This window comes from Natator depressus, chromosome 18 (assembly GCF_965152275.1).
Source record: "Natator depressus isolate rNatDep1 chromosome 18, rNatDep2.hap1, whole genome shotgun sequence".
Classification (NCBI taxonomy): domain Eukaryota; kingdom Metazoa; phylum Chordata; order Testudines; family Cheloniidae; genus Natator; species Natator depressus.
The window spans coordinates 11,147,745-11,167,680 of NC_134251.1; the positions used below are offsets into that span (position 1 = coordinate 11,147,745).

Genomic DNA, 19,936 nt, shown 5'->3' on the forward strand with positions numbered 1-19,936 from the left:
AAGGGGTTGAGGAATCAGTTGACTCAAAAATCCATGATTCACACACCACATTCCCTTGTCTGGGAGCATGCCTTCCATTACCTTCGCTAGGGCAGCCTGGGAAGCAAGGAGGTGTACAAAGGAAGTTCTTTAGTTAGTAATTAATTTAGGGCAAGCATGGAGAGCTTGCAGATAATCACCCAAATCAGGTCAAGGTATATGCACAAGGTGGTCAGGGACAACTAACACACTACACCCTCCTCAGAGGAGAATACCTTCAAGTGTACGAGGCATTTTATTAGTTGTCAGAATGGTCTCCATTCCTGACCTTATGTTTCACAAAATCTAGACACACTTCAAGTGAAAGGGCTCAGACCCCTACCACTGAGACACTGGTCTGCTGTAGCCTTGGACAAGTTATTCTGGCTCTGATTTTTCAGGAGTGCGAAGCACCCGCAACTCCTAACTGAAATCAACAGGCACTGCAGTTAGTCAAATATTCCTGGAAATCTGGCTTTAACCTCTGACGATGTGAGGATTAGCCTTTACATAGCATTTGTCAGCCACTAATAGTTTAGGCAATCTTCAAGAAATCACTGATTCAGTTTCTCCTTCCCAGACTCAAACCCCCCTGAGATAAAATGATCTCATACTGCTGGGCCTGCCAAGTTTTGCTGTGAAGAAAATACAGTGAGAACTCTCAAGTGGTTGATAATTTCACATTGATAATAGGCTATTAACAAAGGATGAATAAGAGCTATTCACTGTTACTCCAAAGCAGGTTTCTTCAGAAGTTACTGAACTAGCTCATGAAGACTTTGTATCGAGCTAGGCAGGACAGACACGCAGAATTTTTTTTCCCCCCAATTCATTTTTATTTTGGTTTCCAATTTTAACCGCATTGATACAGGAATAATTCATGCAAAATGTATCATCTTAAATACAGCAGAGAGAAAACTCACTGTTCAGAGGATTTTGAAGAGTTCCATCAACTCAACACAAAAAAATACCAGGAAAAAAAAATACTAAATTAGCAGCAATAAAATAAAGTGCATTTAGCCAAACTTCTTTAATATGAGCCTGGCGGAGTCTGTTCTTGCAACCCATATTCTCATACACAAGAGTTGATCACTCCCCATAGCAGGCAGAGGCGAACTATCGGTGTAGTATATAGCAACAGTGTGAACTCTTCCACCAGTCTGTATTAAAGGAGTTCAGTTGTATTTTGCTTTAGTTTAAGAAGAATCAAATTAATTGGCAATTATGTTTAACTTTGATTCTGTTAATATAACATGCATAAGGCAATCTTCTCCAGACTCTAGTGGCTAGGGTTAGATATTCTTAAGGACATTTTTCTGCCTGTGTTAGCAATTTTGCTTTAAAAAAGGTTCAAGAAATTCTTACCCCTCACTCTACAGGCCAGATTTCACTGCCATGGTGAGAACACCCAAGTCACCAAAAATCTCTGAAGAAAGCATTAGCAGTATCAACTCAATAGCAAGATACCCTGTTTCACTTCTACCAACCTCGAAAGGGGGTTCAAAGACCACAATATAGTGTGGGTGTGTCTGACTTGAAGCCTATGCCACTTATCAAATTACCTCCTGAAGTCTGCACAAAGACCTGGCCACTGGAGCAGTGAACGTACCAGAAAGTCACATCAGCACTTTCCAGAGTCCCCATGTAGCACAGCATTATCCCTCCTGCACTCAGGAAGAAAATTTCCCACTGCAGCAGAGATCTGCTTATTGTTTTGACTCATCAGCAAACCATACAGCCTACTGTAATGCTGGATTTGCAGCCCTGCAGTCTGAAGGGTGGAGTTTATCAGCAGGACATGCTGAGGCTGCCTCTTCTTACATATACACTAACAACAATGACCTGGAGAAACCACCTGCAAAGGCAAGCATTCAGTCTCTTTGCCTATTCAGTCTTTGACCTCAGGAGCAAGTTACTGCAAGCTGTGATGGCATCTGTGACGTGAACACACATTCTTTAGGAAACAGACTAAATTATTCCCATTCCCCAAAGGCTATGGAAGAGCCATCATGAGGCCATGACTTTCCAGTTTGAGTTGGATTCAAACCAGCAAGCTAGAAGTGAAACATTCCATTATCCCATAGCTAATCTCCTAGCAGGATCTATTCTCCTCCCTTCCATCCCAAAATGCAACTGACTTGCTTCTTGTGACAAGAATTTAACAGAACTCTCAGTCTACCAACACTCTGTGCTAATCCACTGGAAAATCCCAAATCCTAGTACTTGGAAGTTAAAATAACCTAACTGGCTTAATGCTACTTCACTATTTATCCTCCCTCAGACACCGGATAACATCTCCCTCCTCCTTTCTGGGACTAGACGAGAAGTATGCTGGTTACTGGCACATGGGTATCGACATCTGTACTTGAGCAAGAAATCATTCTAAGCCTGTTGATACCATTTTCAAGCATCGTCAATATGACAAACTCCCTTCACTCTTTCTAAACTCAGCTGGGACCTCCTTAGAGTTAGCCCACAGGGACTCATTCTGGATTCTTTGGAGACATCTCTGACTTCTGGAGACATACCAGGGGAAAAAGACACCCTATCAGGTGCATAAGCATCTTCCCCACCTGAAGAAAGCTTCCTAATAAACATGGGGGTGGGGGTGAGAGAGAGAGAGAAAGAAGAGAACCTGATCCTATTGAAGTCAGTGGGAGTTTTACCCCCAGTTTTCAATGGTAACAGTGTCAGGCCCACATCGTTCTGAATATGTTCAGAATTAAACTGGTTTTGGAGTTTGCCCTAAATGCAATCTGATCTGTTTATAAATAAAGAAAAGCTTAGAAAGTTATGGTGACCCATTGCTTCCCTGGCATGGAATTTCCACACCAATACACATCTCCTTGGCTCCATATGAGCTGCACTGGATCAGCCCATCTTCATTCTGTTGTCTACCTTAAAAAAAAAAACCCAAAACCAAAATCCCAAACTGAACCACATTAATGCAGACAGTAACATCCTATGGAAGCTCTACATGAAGCAAGATCTCCTACAGCTTGTAATCTACCCAGTCCTAAAGGCTATGTAGTGATAATGGAATTCCAGAACCTGCATCCCAAAACACACACTCTGAAAAAAACATTTGTCTATATACTTCATAAAGTAGCTATTCACACACTGCCGACTGGCCCATCTCAGATCCTGTTTATCTTCCTCAATAAGATACCAATTTACCTAGTCACCAAATGCAACTGCTCATTCCACTAACTCCACAATAACTAAACGATGACAGTCAGTTTTGTCTCTGTCATGATTTGTCTCTCAAGTAACACAGGGCTAGGCAAAGAGCTTTCTTCACCTGAAGAGCTTGCAGGAGGAAGATGCCCCAAACCCAAAAAGACCAGGAGAAGAAACTTACTACAGCAGGATCCCAACCCCCAACCAACCGCTCCTGGGTCTTATCATTTGCACGGACACTTCTCCATGGAAAGAAAGAGCAGCAAGTCTCTCTCCTGCTGTATTGCAGTTGAAGAGTAATTGAGAAGTGTGGGTAGGTCTCTGCACGGGCTGTTAATGATGGGCCTCTAGATGCATGGGGGGGGGAGAGAAATGGTCTGTGTTTAGATGACTAGCTGCTTTTCACACACATCTGATCTTGTGACTTTGTACCTCAAAGGATTATCAAGATCCATCTTTATCTATTAAGGTGGTAATTCATCAAGGGAGAAGTTTTGTTAGAATAAATCTGAACTTGATAAACTTTGGTGACTAGTGAGACGTTCAAAAAAAAAAAACAAACACACACCCTGGACAACTACCATACTTGATTCTGCATTACAAAAGCCCCCTGTAAGTGTATGAAGCAGAAGTTGCTCCTAATCTCTGTGGCAGGTGAGAAGAGTTATAAATGCGTGTTGAGAGGTTGGACATGACACGGGAAAGCAGAATCCCATTGTTCACATGGTGATAGACCATGCAACAACTTGCTTTCGCTCATCCTCCTTAGCGATTCCATCACACACCATGTTCTCTGCAGCGGTTAAGAGAGCACTGAAGGGAAATGTTTTTTTGCCTTCCCACATTATCTGCTCTGCTGCAGGTACTGATGTGTGAACATGTTGAGTTCACTGTCCAGCCAGCCTGCTTTATTCCTGCAAGAAGGAAGAAAAAAGTCTCAGTTAGGCCTACGCATTGAAGTTAGTTAACATTCACTGCTTACTCTAGTCTGAAAAGGGATGAAAGAGATGCATGAGTGGCAAAGAATTGAGAGAGCTGCCACAGAGTCCCATGACTAGGTGCCTCTACTCTAGGTCAGGGAGCTGGCATGGACAGTGAGCTATAAGTTTTGGGGTTCAAACCAAAATCCTAGTTGCAAGTTTAAAAAGTGATCTTATTCTCTGTTTGTGGGAATGGAACATTTGAGAGGGGGAGCTCCCTGCCCATCCGGAATGAAGGTGAACATCAGAAACTCATATGCCCTGCAATAAGGAGGGGAAAGGCCATGTGTCTGATTTGAGGAGATATGAGTGGTCCTGAAGGACCTTGTAGGACCCATAATTTTCTTGGGTTTGTGATGATCCTGACCAGATCTAGAGAGTCAGAAAGAAATGGTGAAGTCCCAGATATCAGGCTAGTGCCAGATGACTAAAAATGTCTGGCAGCGTAGAAAAAAATATATAAATAAAATCAGTTTTTCCTACAGAAGGAAGGAAGGGGCTGAAGGTAACCACCCCACTGCTACCCAAGCTCCAGGAACGTCCTGGAACCCTCTCTTCTTACAGGCTGAATGAAGGAAATGCCATCTATACGAAAGCAAACAACAGATGTACAGAAGCAACGTAAGATCTGGTCCCTTAGGAACACACATTGACTACTTGGAAGATACAGAGATCAGTGACCATGTTTACTTCACTTCCAAGCAGGAGTGAGTTGATGCTACAGTAAGGCACATTCTGACCTGAACAGTCCAGGGAAATCTTTACATTACATGTAATTGTGACTCCACTAAAGATGACACGGTATACAGACTGTTCTCCATGAATTTGCTGTCAGGAAGCACAGATCTCACCTGAGCAGTTTTGCTTTGCTCTGCAACGAGTCCAAGATTTCAATTTTTTTATTCATGGTAGCAATTTCCTGCTCAAGATTCTCCCGTGTGACATCCACCTGCTGACACAAGTGAGCAAATGTCCCAGCAAGCTCCCTAGAAAATGGAGAAAGGAGGGAAGAGAGAAGAGATCAAACTCAAAAAGGTATTTACACTGGGCAAAGATTTGATTATACCACCTCCAGAAAGCCTAGCTTGACACTCTTCCCATTCCAGCTTCAGAACATTTCAGTCAGCGGGCAATAGGGAATTTACCGCAAATTCTGGACAGTGGCACAGGAACTTCAGAATCTGATATTCCTGAAGAGTTAGTGCTCATGTTTAAAAGCATCTGGTTACTATGATGACAGGTTTCAGAGTAACAGCCGTGTTAGTCTGTATTCGCAAAAAGAAAAGGAGTACTTGTGGCACCTTAGAGACTAACCAATTTATTTGAGCATGAGCTTTCGTGAGCTACAGCTCACTTCATCGGATGCATACTGTGGAAACTGCAGAAGACATTATATACACAGAGACCATGAAACAATACCTCCTCCCACCCCACTCTCCTGCTGGTAATAGCTTATCTAAAGTGACCATCAAGCTGGGCCCACCCCCATACACACACAAACTCACTCTCCTGCTGGTAATAGCTCATCCAAAGTGACCACTCTCCCTACAATGTGCATGATAATCAAGGTGGGCCATTTCCAGCACAAATCCAGAAATACATGTGATAAAAGTTTCAATCCATGCTCATCCATCACTGTGCATTTTTAGACCTGGAGTACAGACCACGTACAACAGACCTGTCATGTGGTAACCAGGGTGACAGCTGGCCTTACGTGGCTTAATGGAGAGTACCTTGAAAATAGTGTTATTTGAAAGAGATCAGATCAGAGGTGGGCAAACTATGGCCCGCGGGACCATCCTGCCCGGCCCCTGAGCTCCTGGCCCGGGAGGCTAGCCCCCAGCCCCTCCCCTGTTGTTCCCCCTTTCCCCCCAGCCTCACCTTGCCACTGGCGCAATGCTCTGGGCAGTCGGGCTGCAAGCTCCTGGGGAAATGCAGCTGGCTCCAGCCGGGCGGCGCTGCTGTAGCGCAGCCAGCAACCGGTGCTCCAGGCAACGCGGTAAGGGGGCAGGGAGTGGGACTGGATAGAGGGCAGGGGAGTTCGGGGGGTGGTCAGGGGCTGTGGATAAGGGTCGGGACGGTCAGAGGGCAGGGAACAAGGGGGCTGAATGGGGGCAGGGGTTCTGGGGGCAGTCAGGAAGGAGAGGAGGGGTTGGATGGGGTGGCGGGAGGCAGTCAGGGGCGGGGTTTCCGGGAGGCAGTCAGGAAGGAGGCGGGGGGGGTCCAGGGGCAGTCAGGGGAAGAGAGAGCAGGGGGGCTGGATGGGGCAGGGGGGTGGGCCCGTCAGCAAGCTGGGGGTGTTGGATGGGGCAGGAGTCCCAGAAGCGAGAAGCGGGGGGGGGGGGGGGGGGAGGAGAAGGAGAGGGAGAGTTGGAGGAGGCCAGGCCACTTTTCTGGCTATTTGGGGAGGCAGCACCTCCCCTAGCCAGCCCTCCCTCCATACAATTTCTGAAACCCAATGCGGCTCTCAGGCCAAAAAGTTTGCCCACTCCTGGACTAGATGAACTGAGGGAACTCACTGTTGGACTTGGTGGCTGCAGTTGGAGCCTGTGTAGCTGACAATGAGCTGCAGTTTCTCACTCGCATACTCCACAAACTGGCGTTTGAAGGCTCGCTCCTTCGCTTTCATAGTCCAAGTGAGGCGCTCATATACATAAAGGAGCCCGTAAAGGCCAAAGGAGAGAGCAATCAGTCTCCAGCCCACAGCCTTCCAGACCTGCAATAAGCACAGTACAAAGGTGGCATAAGTCATCAGCCAAGAATAATGCTAACTTCTTACAATGGAACAGAAAACACTTGAAAAAGGTCCATAAGCATAAGGGATCCCTTTCCTGTTCACCGTATCCCTGGCTCTGAAGTGTAGGCAAGTAAGCAAGAGCCTTCTTAAAGAGATCTTCCATATCTAGACAGTGTGCTATATGGACTAGGGCCTTGGACTCTAGTTGGTGCACAGCAAATCCTCTCTCGAGCAACTTCAGCCAAGTCTCCTGACTTCTAATTTTGGATGCCAGGCTTGAGGCATGTAGAGCTTATTTTTGAAGGAGCTAAGCACCCACAACTCCAAATCAATGGGAGCTGTGGGCACTCAGCACCGCTGGGGAGAGGGAGAAAAAAAAAACAAAACCAACCAGCCCAAAATGTCTGAAGTTGGGAATCCCAAAAATGGAAGTACACAAAATCAGAGACGGATTGTGAAAGTTTCAGTCTCAACCGCTGTTTTAGTTTTCCCATCACTGAAATGGGAATAATACTTAGTTACCACCCATGCTCAGAAGAGTAGTGGTTAATGTTTGTAATGTGCTTTGAAAGTGTTATTTTATCTTCTTAACAACCCTGAATCCACCCCCAAACTTCAAGTGCAATAAGTTCAGTGGATCTCTCCCTTTTGATATTCCTTGGGATACAACACTTCACTCTGGGCTCCATGACGGACGAATATCACATCAGCCACTGACTGAAGCCTGCAGTCTAAATAACTTTCCAAATCAACAGCACAACTAGCTCTGTACAGACAATTGTTTCTCAGAGATTTTCAACCCACCACTCCACCAATCACGAGGATCCCCATGGAAGTTCTGGAAGTCAGTGATGCCAATCCAGTCACCATAGACACCATGAGCTCTTCCTGGGTCATAGAACCCTGGGGTAGGGGAGGCAGACTGGGATTCGCTGGGGTTAAAGGTAAAGGACGTTGAATCTAATTAGAAGGGAAAAAGAAAAAAAAGCCGCAGATAAAAGGGAGAACGCAAGCCACAGCCGTTTCTTTCAGAGCTTTGACAGTCACTGAAGTCTTCAGTGAAACCCAGTATCTACTACCGACCCACTGAACATTTAATGAGAGGTCGTACCTGGTCATTATAGCCCATCAAGGCCCGGCGACTGTTCTTTGGTCCCAAAAACCTATTCACAAGCATTGTCCATCCAAGAGAAAAATGGAATTCAACGTCCTCCTGGAAGTCGGCACAAAGCTTGTCACAGTTCAGGTCATAGCTGAGTGCGAAGCATTGTCGGGGGATCAGCATGTCTATCTGACCCCGTAGAGACACTGGGAGAAGGGGCTTTAAACCATCTGCAGATGAGAAATGGGAGAGATAGGAAAAGTGTCAGCATAATTGAGAAGTACGAATGGGCTTGACTAGAATCAATCAGGCTCTCTGTTCTGTGCTTACCTTGTTTATCAGTTAATTGGTTTTTCTTTTAAAAAAACAAAAACAAAAAAAAACAAACCCAAACCTGACCCAGAACAACTGGTAGGATCTGAAATTTATTATGGCCAAATATGGCACTAAGGTCCCCAAAGCAGTCAGTCATTCTCCAATTTTCCATGTTAAAGACCACTTTGTGAGAGATCTTTCTGTGGACCCTTCCCTTGCCGCTTCTCTCCTCTTTCCCCCGCCCACTTCCCCACAGTTACCTAGAGCAGAGGTTCTCAAACAGTGGTCTGCGAGCTCCATTCAGGTGGACCGCAAATAGTTCCCTCTAATCTATGGACCACTGCAGTCTATGATCCATAGTCAGAGAATCTCTGTCATACAGACGTTGCCAGAGGCATTGTTTACCCCTCTCCATCAATTATATAAATTAGCACATGCTCCGACATTAAAAGAGGCAAATGCATCAAATCTCCACCATTTGGTTTTATTTAACACAAATGGCCACTTTATTTGCCCTGACCACACTAAACCATAAACCATGTTTCATAAAATAATTTTGAAACTGCTCCAAGAAAAGTATGGTTCCTGCCAGCTGTGGGCGGGAGCTTTGCTAAAGCAACTGGCAAAAAGCCCCTGAAGTGGGACTAACTGAAAGTACTGTAAATTATGCATGTCACAGTATCAAACCTTTTTGCGGTAACATGGAGAAGATTCCTATTCCTGCAACGAGGTCTCGTCCAGAGCATCTTGTCACAGCAAGATCTGCAAGCTTTTTAGTTAGTAGTACCACTGCATTTTTGCTGCATAAGCCTCATTAAAAGTTCTATTGTTTTTGAAATTTTATAGAACAAACTGCTCCCAGGCAGAGGAGGTGGGTGTGAAGTTTCAATCTAGAATGAGTTTCGTGACATGGAAAACCCCTGAAAACAGGTATTTAAGAAGGACCATGTAGACACTCTGAACTAGTGTCTCACTAAACAAGGCACTATTAAGTGAGAAGTTGAAACCAGTTCATCAGCCCTCACAGCCAATCTAAACCTGCACGGACACAATGGCCATGCTAGACTTATTCCCGTGTGTCTGCAGTAAGAGCTGGTTCTTTACATGCTGTACTGACCAATCATTTCTTGTTGCATGGTTTGCAAGGAAGCAGCGATGGCATTAGAGCATCGATCTGACATGTTACGGCCCAAACCCTCCTCAATGTGTCGATGCAGTTCCTGAAACAGACAAAAAACAGAAGCTGACATTGAAGCAAATCCAGACACAAGATACATCCCTGTCCAGACTGCTCATTAACTGCAGGTGCTAGAATCTCTCAAAACAGGCAATTCTTCAAAATAGGAACCATAAATTCTGTCCGCCCCCAATCCCGCCATCTGTTAAAAGTAGTTCAGTATTGCAAGAGGGAAGTGAGGGGCAAGGAAGAATAGAACGGACCATATGCCCTCTGCTTTGGTGAAAATGCTGCTTACATTTGATCCACACAATTCAAAGTGAAACAAGATACTTAGGCAACTAGTGCCTTACTGTCATGCCCTACAATTAAATACTATACACTTTTATACCAGCCTTTTACTACTAGGTTAGTCTGAAAAGCCCCAGTTCCTTTTCTAGGATGGAATGAAACCCTCAAAGCACAAGAGAGAAATATGAACAAACAATTTCCACACTACAAAGACCTGTGCCTACACCCTGTGCACTTGAAAGTTAAGTATTTTAAACAGCTGGTGCAATTACTGAGCAAGACAGAAAATTGTTTAGATGGTTGGTCCAACATGTTAAAAGCCAGTGTTGTTACTCACATTCTTGTAAACTTTGAGGACAACTGGAGATGGGTGGAAATCCATCTGGTAGTCATCTACCAACACAGAGAGCCGCCTAATCTCTTCAGCCATTGCATTCGACACCTGAAAGCACAACCATATAGCGTATGTACAGGGTTATCTGGAACACTAGCAGAGAAAACTCAAGACTATTCCCACGATAGCTGAAAAAAATCTGTTAGAAAAATTGATTTGCTAATAAGCACTAACACAGATAAACCAGTTGCCCCTACAGCAATAAGTCTCCACCATGTATGTTTCAGCAGAACCCCTGTGACTTCAGTGCTTATTTAGTCTGCTGTGTTTTCTCAGCTCCTAATCCGCCTCCCATCTTCTAGTCAACCCTTCACACCTTTCCTTTCATCCCTCGGATTGCTCTCTAGGCCAAAGAAGCACCTGTTCCTTACCTGTCTTTCTACTTCTTCTGTGATCTGTTTTATTTTCACCTTGTAGTCTTGAGTGAGCAGCTCCAGCTGTTTGTCAATAAAACCCAAGCGCTCCTGTCGTTCCTCTCGCATCTCCAGGCAGTAAACCCTGAGAAAAGAAGGTGCCTATCAGAAAGTAGCATCAGCACACCACTGATCTGCAAGCTAAATGGAATCCCAGAGGTAAGACATTTGAAGGGAGCAGAGATTCTCTTTCCCAGGGACAGGCAGTAACAATATCTAAGACATGTTAAACACAAGTAGCATACAGGAGAGATAGGAGGTTTCTCCATAATTATTCATTAGATGCAGGTGTAATGGTACATGCCCTCCTGTCCCCAGAAATTTTGTATGCTATATTGTGATTTTAAAAGCAAAGGCCTGATACTCATGTTTCCCAGACTCCCTCCCAGAAATATTCAGTGCAAGCTTCAGCCTTGTGTGCACTGAGTCTCTGCAGCTGCTCACCTCTGCTCCTGGGCAGCAATATGCAGAGAATCCATGATGAGGCGAACATCTTCAGCAATTTGCTTGGCTCTCACTGTGTGTTGCTCAAACTTTGTTTTCACTGCAGACTGTGAGATACATTCCTGTGCACACAGAGGCAGCCATCAGAAAATCAACAGCGACCCGAGGCATTAACATAGACCTCTCTCCTGCATCATTTACTGTCAAGACGCAGCATCAGCTCAAAGTTACAGACTCCATTTCCCCCCCCCCCCCCCCCAAGACGACCGTGACTCAAATAATAGCTTGGTACGAATGATGGTGCTTACCTCAAATCTTCTCTCGAAGTTTTGAAACTCAAACATTCTTACTTGAAATCCTTCTGCCAATGCTCCACCTAGGATGACACAAGGTCACCAGGGCAAGTTTACAGAAAGCGAACAGAGAATTTGAAGCACCAGCAGGAAAGGCAGAAACATCTCTGGGGCTGGTTCTACTGACCTGCCAGATACCTTCTTGTTTAACTTTGGCTTCTCTTCCCTCCCTCCCTTTTTAGTTAAATCACCAATTGATGATTTGGGATAAGACAATCTCTACCTTCCCACACAAATAAAAAGAAAGACAGAGCTAGTAGTTTTCCTACCTCCTTCCGGCATCCCTTGAGCTTTCTGAATCCTAGCATTTAGCACTTCCTTCGCTGACACAAAGAAGATGCGGTCCCCAGCCTGTGCTCGATCCACCACACCCAGCTCATCCACTAGAAAACTGGTGCAGCGCTCCATGTGCTGTCGACGGACCTGAAGGATAAACCCACACACACATTGTTTTGAAGTCTGCTTGATAGTCCATGCCATTGCATGCAACTGGATCAGGCAACCAGATGCCCCCTGCAGGCCCTATGTAGCAATACCAGTCTACAATAAAAATATTTTGCTCTTTTATAGCTCCTTTGTGGGTCTCAAAGCACTTTTCATATATTAAGCCTCACAAATCCCTATGGGATAGTTGAATACTCTAACTATTTTACAAATACATAAACTGAGGGATGAAGACATGAAGTGACCAGTCCCAGGTCCCCAAAAATGTCAGTGACAACAGGACCTCAGACGTTCTGCATTCCAGATCCTTGCTGAAACCATTAGACCATACTTTCTCCAGCCCTTTTTCCAGATGACTCCTCAGCAAAGTCCAAACTGTAAGAGAATCACCCTCTATTACCACTAACCACGCCTCTGCTCCTAGAACGGAGACTCCCAGTTTGAGTGAACACCAATTTAAATACAGTACAAACCTCTTCCATGTATTCAGGTTCTGAAGCTGATGCATCCCAGCGGTTATTCAGGATAAATATGTTGGGGCAGGACAGACGCTCATTCACTTTGTGGAAGAACTGCTTCTCCTGGTCAAAGAAATCCCATATCAATATGCAAAGCGTCAGAGCATTTACCCCAAACCAGCAAGCCTTTACAAGTGGGATTCGAGTTACCGTTTGCATCAGCGTGGACTCCGAGTTTGCCACTAACACAAATACATCAGCATCCAGACAAAACTTGTCAATCCAGCTGTCCAGCTCTGTGGTTACATCAATGCCAGGGCTACAGAAAACAGAAACACAGACCTCACTAGAGCTATGAAACTTCAAAACCACAAGCAGACAGACATTCTCCGAAGGAGAAGCAGCACATTACATTTCCTTACAAAAGAGGCTTTCAAAAGGTGTAGCTGCTCAGCATAGCTAATGTCCATGCTTCGGCTACCTTGTGTTCTGGGGCTGCTTAGTTCAGGAAATTAAAGGAATGATGAAATGGCACTCCATCTGCATTTCTCAGCTCTGCTTCCAGGTCACTTCATGGCGGAGTCTCTGCATGGGAAGAGTGAAATCTCTCACCTGTCCATAAGCACCAGATCATCCTTTAAGAGAGGACATTTGGAATTGGGCCACATCACACTGACCAGGCTGCCAGCATTCAGAAATTCATTTTGATGGAGAGCATGAGCCAGTTGGTTGACTGTCTGTCGAAGGGAAGGGAGGGAGGAAGGAAAGATCAACAGGAGTACGTTATTAAACATCTGGTAATTATTCTAGCATTTATCTCCCCGCCCTGAAATATTCACAGACAAGAATAAGTCAAGACCCAAACGAGAGTCATTTTCTCCCTTTACTAAAAAAGGGGCTTCCCCATAGAACTGCACAGGTGTCCCTGCTGAGAAAGGTCTCCATCTATTAGGAACTACTCAAGGGCAGGATTCCTTGCACACATTACTGAGATTACATTTACCAAGAGAACATTCCTTTCTGAAATCTCTTAGATTAGGACAAAGTCCATCTTCATCATCATATACTAATTAGGAGCTTACCTTGACACTCCTCTTCTCCTCTGAGCCTTCAGTAAGTAGGAACGCATCGTGACCGTCCGTCCCCTCCACACGCAGGAAACAATTAGTGGTGTGTCCAATCCCTGAGGGAAGGACTTTATCCCACAGCATGGCATTTATCACTGTACTTTTTCCATTGCTTGTCCTGGGGTTAAATGCAGAATGGTTCATTGTGTTCCCAAGGCACAGCTGTGCTCTTTGCATATTACAGCCACTCAAATCTCATGTCCCAACCAGCTCCAGAAAGCGTTCGGCCATATATTAGAAGCGTTCTATCAGTATAGGAATACTGAAATACTACACCAGAAGAGCACTCCTAATGTGGATGTTTTGTTCAGCATAGATTATTCTATCTCCCCATAGCTAAACAAGCCATACCACTAATGATGCAGTTTTTCTGGTGTGTCTGAGTGTATTCTTGGGGCTTCTGCTGGCACAGATATGTTGATGGGAGATCACACCTCTTCACACTGTCAGAACTGTGCCAGAAGCAGCCCCTCAGTGTAAACGTGACCGTAGCGTATTAGCTGCCATATGCAACTTGCTGGTGAATCAGTACTAAAGGTTTACTCTGTTATTTCCTTATTTTAAAATTTCTTCTAAACAGAGTGAGGGATTCAAAATGAAAGTGAGAGAGTACCAATGATGATCAGACTTTTACATTTCAGGGTCTGGACAGTTTGTGTTCCTATAAATACTTTTCACTGGCCATGATCCTAAAGATCCCAGTTGCTTCATTGAGAAGAGTCCGGGCAACACAAGTATCCGACTCACCTGCCAAAAAAAGCCACTTTCATGTGTCGCCGTGCCAGCACCTCACTAATGCCACTGACTTTTGACAGGTATCCTTTGACCTCCAATACCTGCTCTTCTGTGGTGACAGGGTCAAGTTCCACATTCCTGTGTGTTTCTAAAATGCAAATAAATTGTCCCCCTGAATTTCAGAAGTAATTTATCAACAGCACCTGGTCAAAATGAATCTGAATGAATCTAATCTAATTCTCTGGAGTGTAGTTATATATTTATCTGCGTGGCAGTCAGACCCTGTTGTTTGAGGGCCACACAAACAAGTACACCTTGCCTGTGCCCTGAAGCCTGTTTCACTGGCTGTTGAACAGTGCCCCTCTCTCTGTCTCTAAGGGTTGTCATGTAAAAAAGTGCCTTGAACAGCACATAGCTGACATTTCACACCCCAAAGATCCTTAAATACACTGCTGTGCATTTCTTAATCTGTTAATGCCAGAAATTGGCACATGTGATATACACATGTTGCCAGAAATGAGATGTCAGGACCATAAGAATCAAAGGATTAAAGACAGAAGAAACCCAATGCAGCCTAGTACAAGACTAATTTCCTTATTATTATTATTATTTTTTTTTTTAATATCAGTTCAACGATAACTATAATTTGAGATCAACTTTAACATTCAGAAGCCTGTACCTTTATCCAAATTTGATGCAATTTCATCTCTTCTATACATACGTATATAGGTCTAGTGATCGCATTTAATCTAGCATTTTTTGTGTGACAAACCGAAACAAACAAAGCACTACTCTACACATGATGGTGGGTTACTCAGGGATACAGCTTACCTTCCAGGAATGTGGAACTCTCCTGGATATATGCAGCCAACTGTTCAAAGATGCCATTGATTTTCTTCTTTGCAGTGACAAAATGTTTGAGTGGAGAAGCATTTACCTCGGCCATGTGTCTTTTATCCTTCTTTACAGCAACTATGGACTTGGAGCGAGTGAACAACAGGGACATTGCGCTGTGGGGGTGGGGGGGGAATCTAATAAGATACAATTCCTTAAACACTAATTCCTCCCCAACTAATGTGTCTATGGCCCAAACAGCTAAAAAAAATAGCTAACACATTTTAAAGAACACCCTGTTACAAAGAGGCTATATATTTCACAAACAAAAGTGTCCGAGTAGCAGATCAATATGAATTATGCTGGTGATTGCCACCCAGATTTCTTGTATGGACAATTTAGATTTTAAAATCTAAATTTGATTGCAATTTTTGCTTCACATGGTATTTAAGCCCCCAATCAACGGTCACGGAGAAACTCATAGAAATACATGATGGAACGATCAGCTACAGCCATCTACTCCACAAGGAATTGAATCCAGGCCTGCCACTTACCATGCTAATAACCTAGCCACTTCCTTCCTTCCCTTTTTCTAATCTCTAGTTCCTTCTAATATAGATAAAGTCAGAAAAAAGCATTGGGAGTCAAAAAAAAAAAAAGTTACTTCACATTTATGTTTGCAGTATTGTTGTAGCTGTGTTGTTCCCGAGATATTAGAGAGAGACCGTAGGTGAGGTAATGTCTTTTAGTAGACCAACTTCTGTTGGTGAGAGAGACAAGCTCTGTGTAAACTTGAAAGCTTGTCTCTTTCACCAACATAAGTTGGTCCACTAAAAGATATTACCTCACCCACCGTGTGTCTCTTGATATTTATAGCATTTTACTTTTTTAGAGTACTTCCAAATGTTAGAGAATATTTCACAGGGATGTTGAAGAAGTGTTGTATCCCGATTGTACTGATGAGGAAACTGAGGCAAAAAGATGAAGGGACTCCAAAAATAGAACATAGTTCTTGGCTCCCTGCCATGTGCTCTAAGTCACTCCACTACACATGCTGCCTCTGGAGCACAGCATCAAGCATGCCGCAAAAACACTGAACTTCAGTCTCAGAAAGCAATGACGGTGCGTTGGTGAAGCTCTCTATATGCCAGGTGCTTCACGGGGAATGGACAGAAATGAAGGACAAAAGGCATCACCCCCAAGATTCCTAAAAGTGCTACTAAATAAACATCTCAGAAAATTTACTTTAACAGCCCACCCTAGTGCCCCTACATCCAACTGTGTTGCAACATGAACGAGTCTAAGCCCTTCAGAGGAACGCTTATGGAAAGAGGGAAGTATCCTTTTTGATTAACATTGTGCGGAAGCATCTAGCCCACTACATCAAGAGCTCATACAGAGACATCCATAGTGAAGTGCTGTAGGAGCACCTCACCCTCCATCCCTTCTGCTTTTCATGAACCAACCCTTCTCCACCCAGTGACTCTGCTCCTCCCTGGACAGAGGGGGGGGGGGGTGTCAGGCAAGCCTAGCTTACTTTCAGGATTAGTGTTAAATTTTCACAAGCCAGGCATGGTCAGCTCCTTCTGTCCTGTGTGCCAATGAGTGTTTTCCACAGTGCTCCCTCCTCTGGGTGGGGCTCAGTCTGGCAGCTCCTGGGGCGATGTGGATCCAGCCTGTCCCAGTCAGGGGAGGAGAAGGAGCAAGATCAGATGGTGCACACAGACCCAGGAGGGCTAGGGGTGAGTGGCTGTCGGGGAAGGCAACCCAGGGTCTCGCACGCATGCGTGCGCACAGGAGTAGATGTGGGCATTACATATCCTGACCCCACCACGCGCTCTGGGCAGGCACACCCAGCGCACACACCTTGAGGCAATGTGCCTTGTACACCAGAGTGCGCACACCCCGACCCCACCCTCCCCAGTGCCCTGCACATAGTGTCTATCCCGAGCCCGTGAGCCATGTACACGTGAGTATGCACACAATAATCCCGCCCTACTTGTGCCCTGCACTGTATGCACACCCAAAGCCTCTGTGCCACACGCATGTGCATGTGCACAGCCTGACCCGGCCCTACTAGTGCCCTGCACAGTATGTACACCCAGAGCCCGCGTGCCACGCGCACGTGAGTGGGCACAGCCTGACCCGGCCCTACTAGTGCCCTGCACAGTATGCACACCCAGAGCTCGCGTGCCACGCGCACGTGAGTGTGCACACCCCGACCCCACCCTCCCCGTGCCCTGCACCTGGTAGGTCTATCCCGAGCCTGCGAGCCACGCACACGTGAGTGCGCACACACCCTGACCCGGCCCTCTCCCCTCGCCGCGCGCCCTGCACACGAGGGGGCACGCAGGGCCTTGTCGGCGATCGGCGGAGGGGACCCAGCCCCCACAGCTGCCCCCCGAGCTCGGCCTGCTGCCGTTACCCGGACCTCGCTTCCGCGCCGCCGCCTCGCCCCCAGCTGCCCCTGCGGGGGGCCCGGCCGCCGCCCGGTTCTCCCGGCCTCTCACCTTCACCTTCCCTCCCGCACAGCCGCCATGACGCCCCCAGCATCATCATCAGGGAGCGCCAGGCTATGGGCGTCATCACACCGGCGCGACTGGCGGGAACGCGACGGCCGCTGCCTCACGGGGAGCGCCTCGAGGCGGCTCCGACGGGTCGCTTGGCCCGCCCCTCCCCAGGCTCTCCCCTTTCCCAAGGCCTCATGGGAGCGGTAGTTTGAGGCCCTCGCTTTAGCCCAATGCCTCGTGGGAGTTGTAGTTTGAGGCCCTCGCTTTAGCCCAATGCCTCGTGGGAGTTGTAGTTTGAGGCCCTCGCTTTAGCCCTATGCCTCGTGGGAGTTGTAGTCCTCAGAGGTTGACCTTCCCCCTCCTGCTCTTTACCTGGGCAGTGGGAGCTGGTGGGAGCAGCAGCAGCATCAGGGTGCTGGGAGGAAATTCATTTCTGCAGCCCCAGGGGCACTGTGATGCTGGGCAGACAGGGGCATGGTGCCAGCCCGCAGGAGCTATGCCCGCTGTCCTGGGCATAATCCAGCCCCGCGTCACCCGCCGGTGCCAAGGGCGCTGCCCGCTGAGCTCCGCCCCGTCAAACTGCAGCTGTACTGGCCAGAGGTGCTGGAAGGAGATAGCTCAGTGGTTTGAGCATTGGCCTGCTAAACCCAGGGTTGTGAGTTCAATCCTTGAGGGGACCATTTAGGGATCTGGGGCAAAAATTGGGGCTTGGTCCTGCTTTGAGCAGAGGGTGGGACTAGATGACCTCCTGAGGTCCCTTCCAACCCTGATATTCTATGATTCTAGGTGTAGCTGCTGGAGAAGCAGCAGCAGACCCAGGCCACCAAGTGCAGTGGGCAGGCTCAGGTAGGAAAGCAGTGGGCAGGCTCAGGTAGGAATGTCCCCACCTGGAGGCATAGCTGAGCAGCAAGCTAGGCTGAAACCCCAGGGTTGTATCCTCAGCTGTAGTCCTGAGAGGTGAAAGAGGAAGCCCAGCTGAAGAAGAAATGCTGGCTGAAATATGTAGAGAAAAGGGCCTTCTGGGTAGGGTTGCCAGCTTTCGAATGGCACAAAACGGAACACCCTAGCTCTGCCCCTGCTCCAAAGTCCCACCCCTTCCATGAGCCTCCCCCCCCCCCCGTCCTGCTCACTACATTCCCCTGCCCTCTGTGTCTCGCTCTCCCCCACCCTCACTCACTTTCACTGGGCTGAGGCAGGGGCTTGAGGTGTGGGAGGAGGTAAGGGCTCTGGCTGGGGGGTGGGGCTGAGAGATTCAAAGTGTGGGAGGGGGCTGTGGATTGAGGCAGGGGATTGGGGTTCAGGAGGGGGCTCTAGGTTTGGGGGGGACTCAGGGCTGGGGTGTGAGGGCTCTGGGCTGGGGCCAGGGATGAGGGGGTTGGGGTTCAGGAGGGGGCTCCAGGTTTGGGGGGCTCAGGGCTGGGGCAGGAGGTTGGGGTGCAGGAGGGGGGTATGGGTTCTGAGCTGGGGGTGCAGGCTCTGGGCTGGAGTCAGGGATGAGGTCTTTGGGGTGCAGGAGGGGTCTTAGGGCTGGGGTGTGGGCTTCCCTCAGGTGGCTCCTGGTCAGTGGTGCAGCAGGGCTAAGGCAGGCTGCCTGCCTTTCCTGACACCGCGTTGCACGCACCCCGGAAGCAGCCAGCAAGTCTGACTCTGGGGGGGGGGCAGGAGGCTCCACAGGCACCGCCCCACCAGCTTGGGCCCCCCCCACCTAGGAGCCGGACCTGCTGGCCGCTTCCAGAGCGCAGCGCGGAGCCAGAACAGATAGAGACTAGCCTGCCTTAGCACTGCAGTGTCGGCAGTGCTGACCGGAGCCACCAGGGTCCCTTTTCAAATGGGTGTTCCAGTCGAAAACTGGACACCTGGACACGCTGCTTCTGGGAAGTTGTGTTGGAAGTGTGGTTCTTCCTCTGTTCCTCACCAGGACCAGCCCTGCCACCTCCAGCACCAGCATTTTATTCCAATTATTTTATTAAACAAAACGTCTGAGCTTCCACTAACCTAGGCTGGACTCAAACCAGTAACCCAATGATTGAAAGCCTCCATAGTCCAATGCCAATCCCCCCAATCTCTGGGAAGCGTTCACAATAACCCTCTTACACCAGCACTCTCTTAGGTAGTTATACTGAGAGATCAATTTCTTTTGTTTTCTTCTGGAATTTTTTAAAGACTGTTGCTTTTCAAAAGAGTAACATGAGGGGGCCATTCTTGAAATATTTAACTGAGATCCTCTGCCGCAAGAGAAGCATAGGGCATACAGTCAAAATACAGTAATCAAATAGAACGTCTGGAAATACTTCATTGTGACAAACATGTACTACAAAATTTGAATCTTCACCCAAGCCCTGGACAGGAGACTATTACTAATTAGGTATTTTTTCTTCTTTACAACATGAAAATGATTTATAAGGGTCACCATTTTCCAGAACA

General features: G+C 46.9%; 1 protein-coding gene across 1 annotated transcript; it reads right to left on the reverse strand.

Annotated features, from left to right (window-relative positions):
* Positions 1 to 818: 818 nt before the first annotated feature.
* MFN2 (mitofusin 2) lies at positions 819 to 17,648 on the reverse strand. The gene is made up of 19 exons (XM_074933910.1): positions 17,513 to 17,648; positions 16,540 to 16,678; positions 15,000 to 15,178; positions 14,181 to 14,316; positions 13,389 to 13,551; positions 12,919 to 13,043; positions 12,517 to 12,625; positions 12,322 to 12,429; positions 11,674 to 11,827; positions 11,360 to 11,427; positions 11,052 to 11,173; positions 10,566 to 10,692; positions 10,138 to 10,242; positions 9,450 to 9,552; positions 8,027 to 8,247; positions 7,720 to 7,875; positions 6,698 to 6,894; positions 5,030 to 5,164; positions 819 to 4,112 (listed from the first exon to the last, which is right to left on the reverse strand). The coding sequence occupies exons 3-19, from the start codon at positions 15,172 to 15,174 to the stop codon at positions 4,043 to 4,045; spliced, it is 2,274 nt and encodes a 757-aa protein (XP_074790011.1). The 5' UTR covers positions 15,175 to 15,178; positions 16,540 to 16,678; positions 17,513 to 17,648; the 3' UTR covers positions 819 to 4,042.
* Positions 17,649 to 19,936: the final 2,288 nt, after the last annotated feature.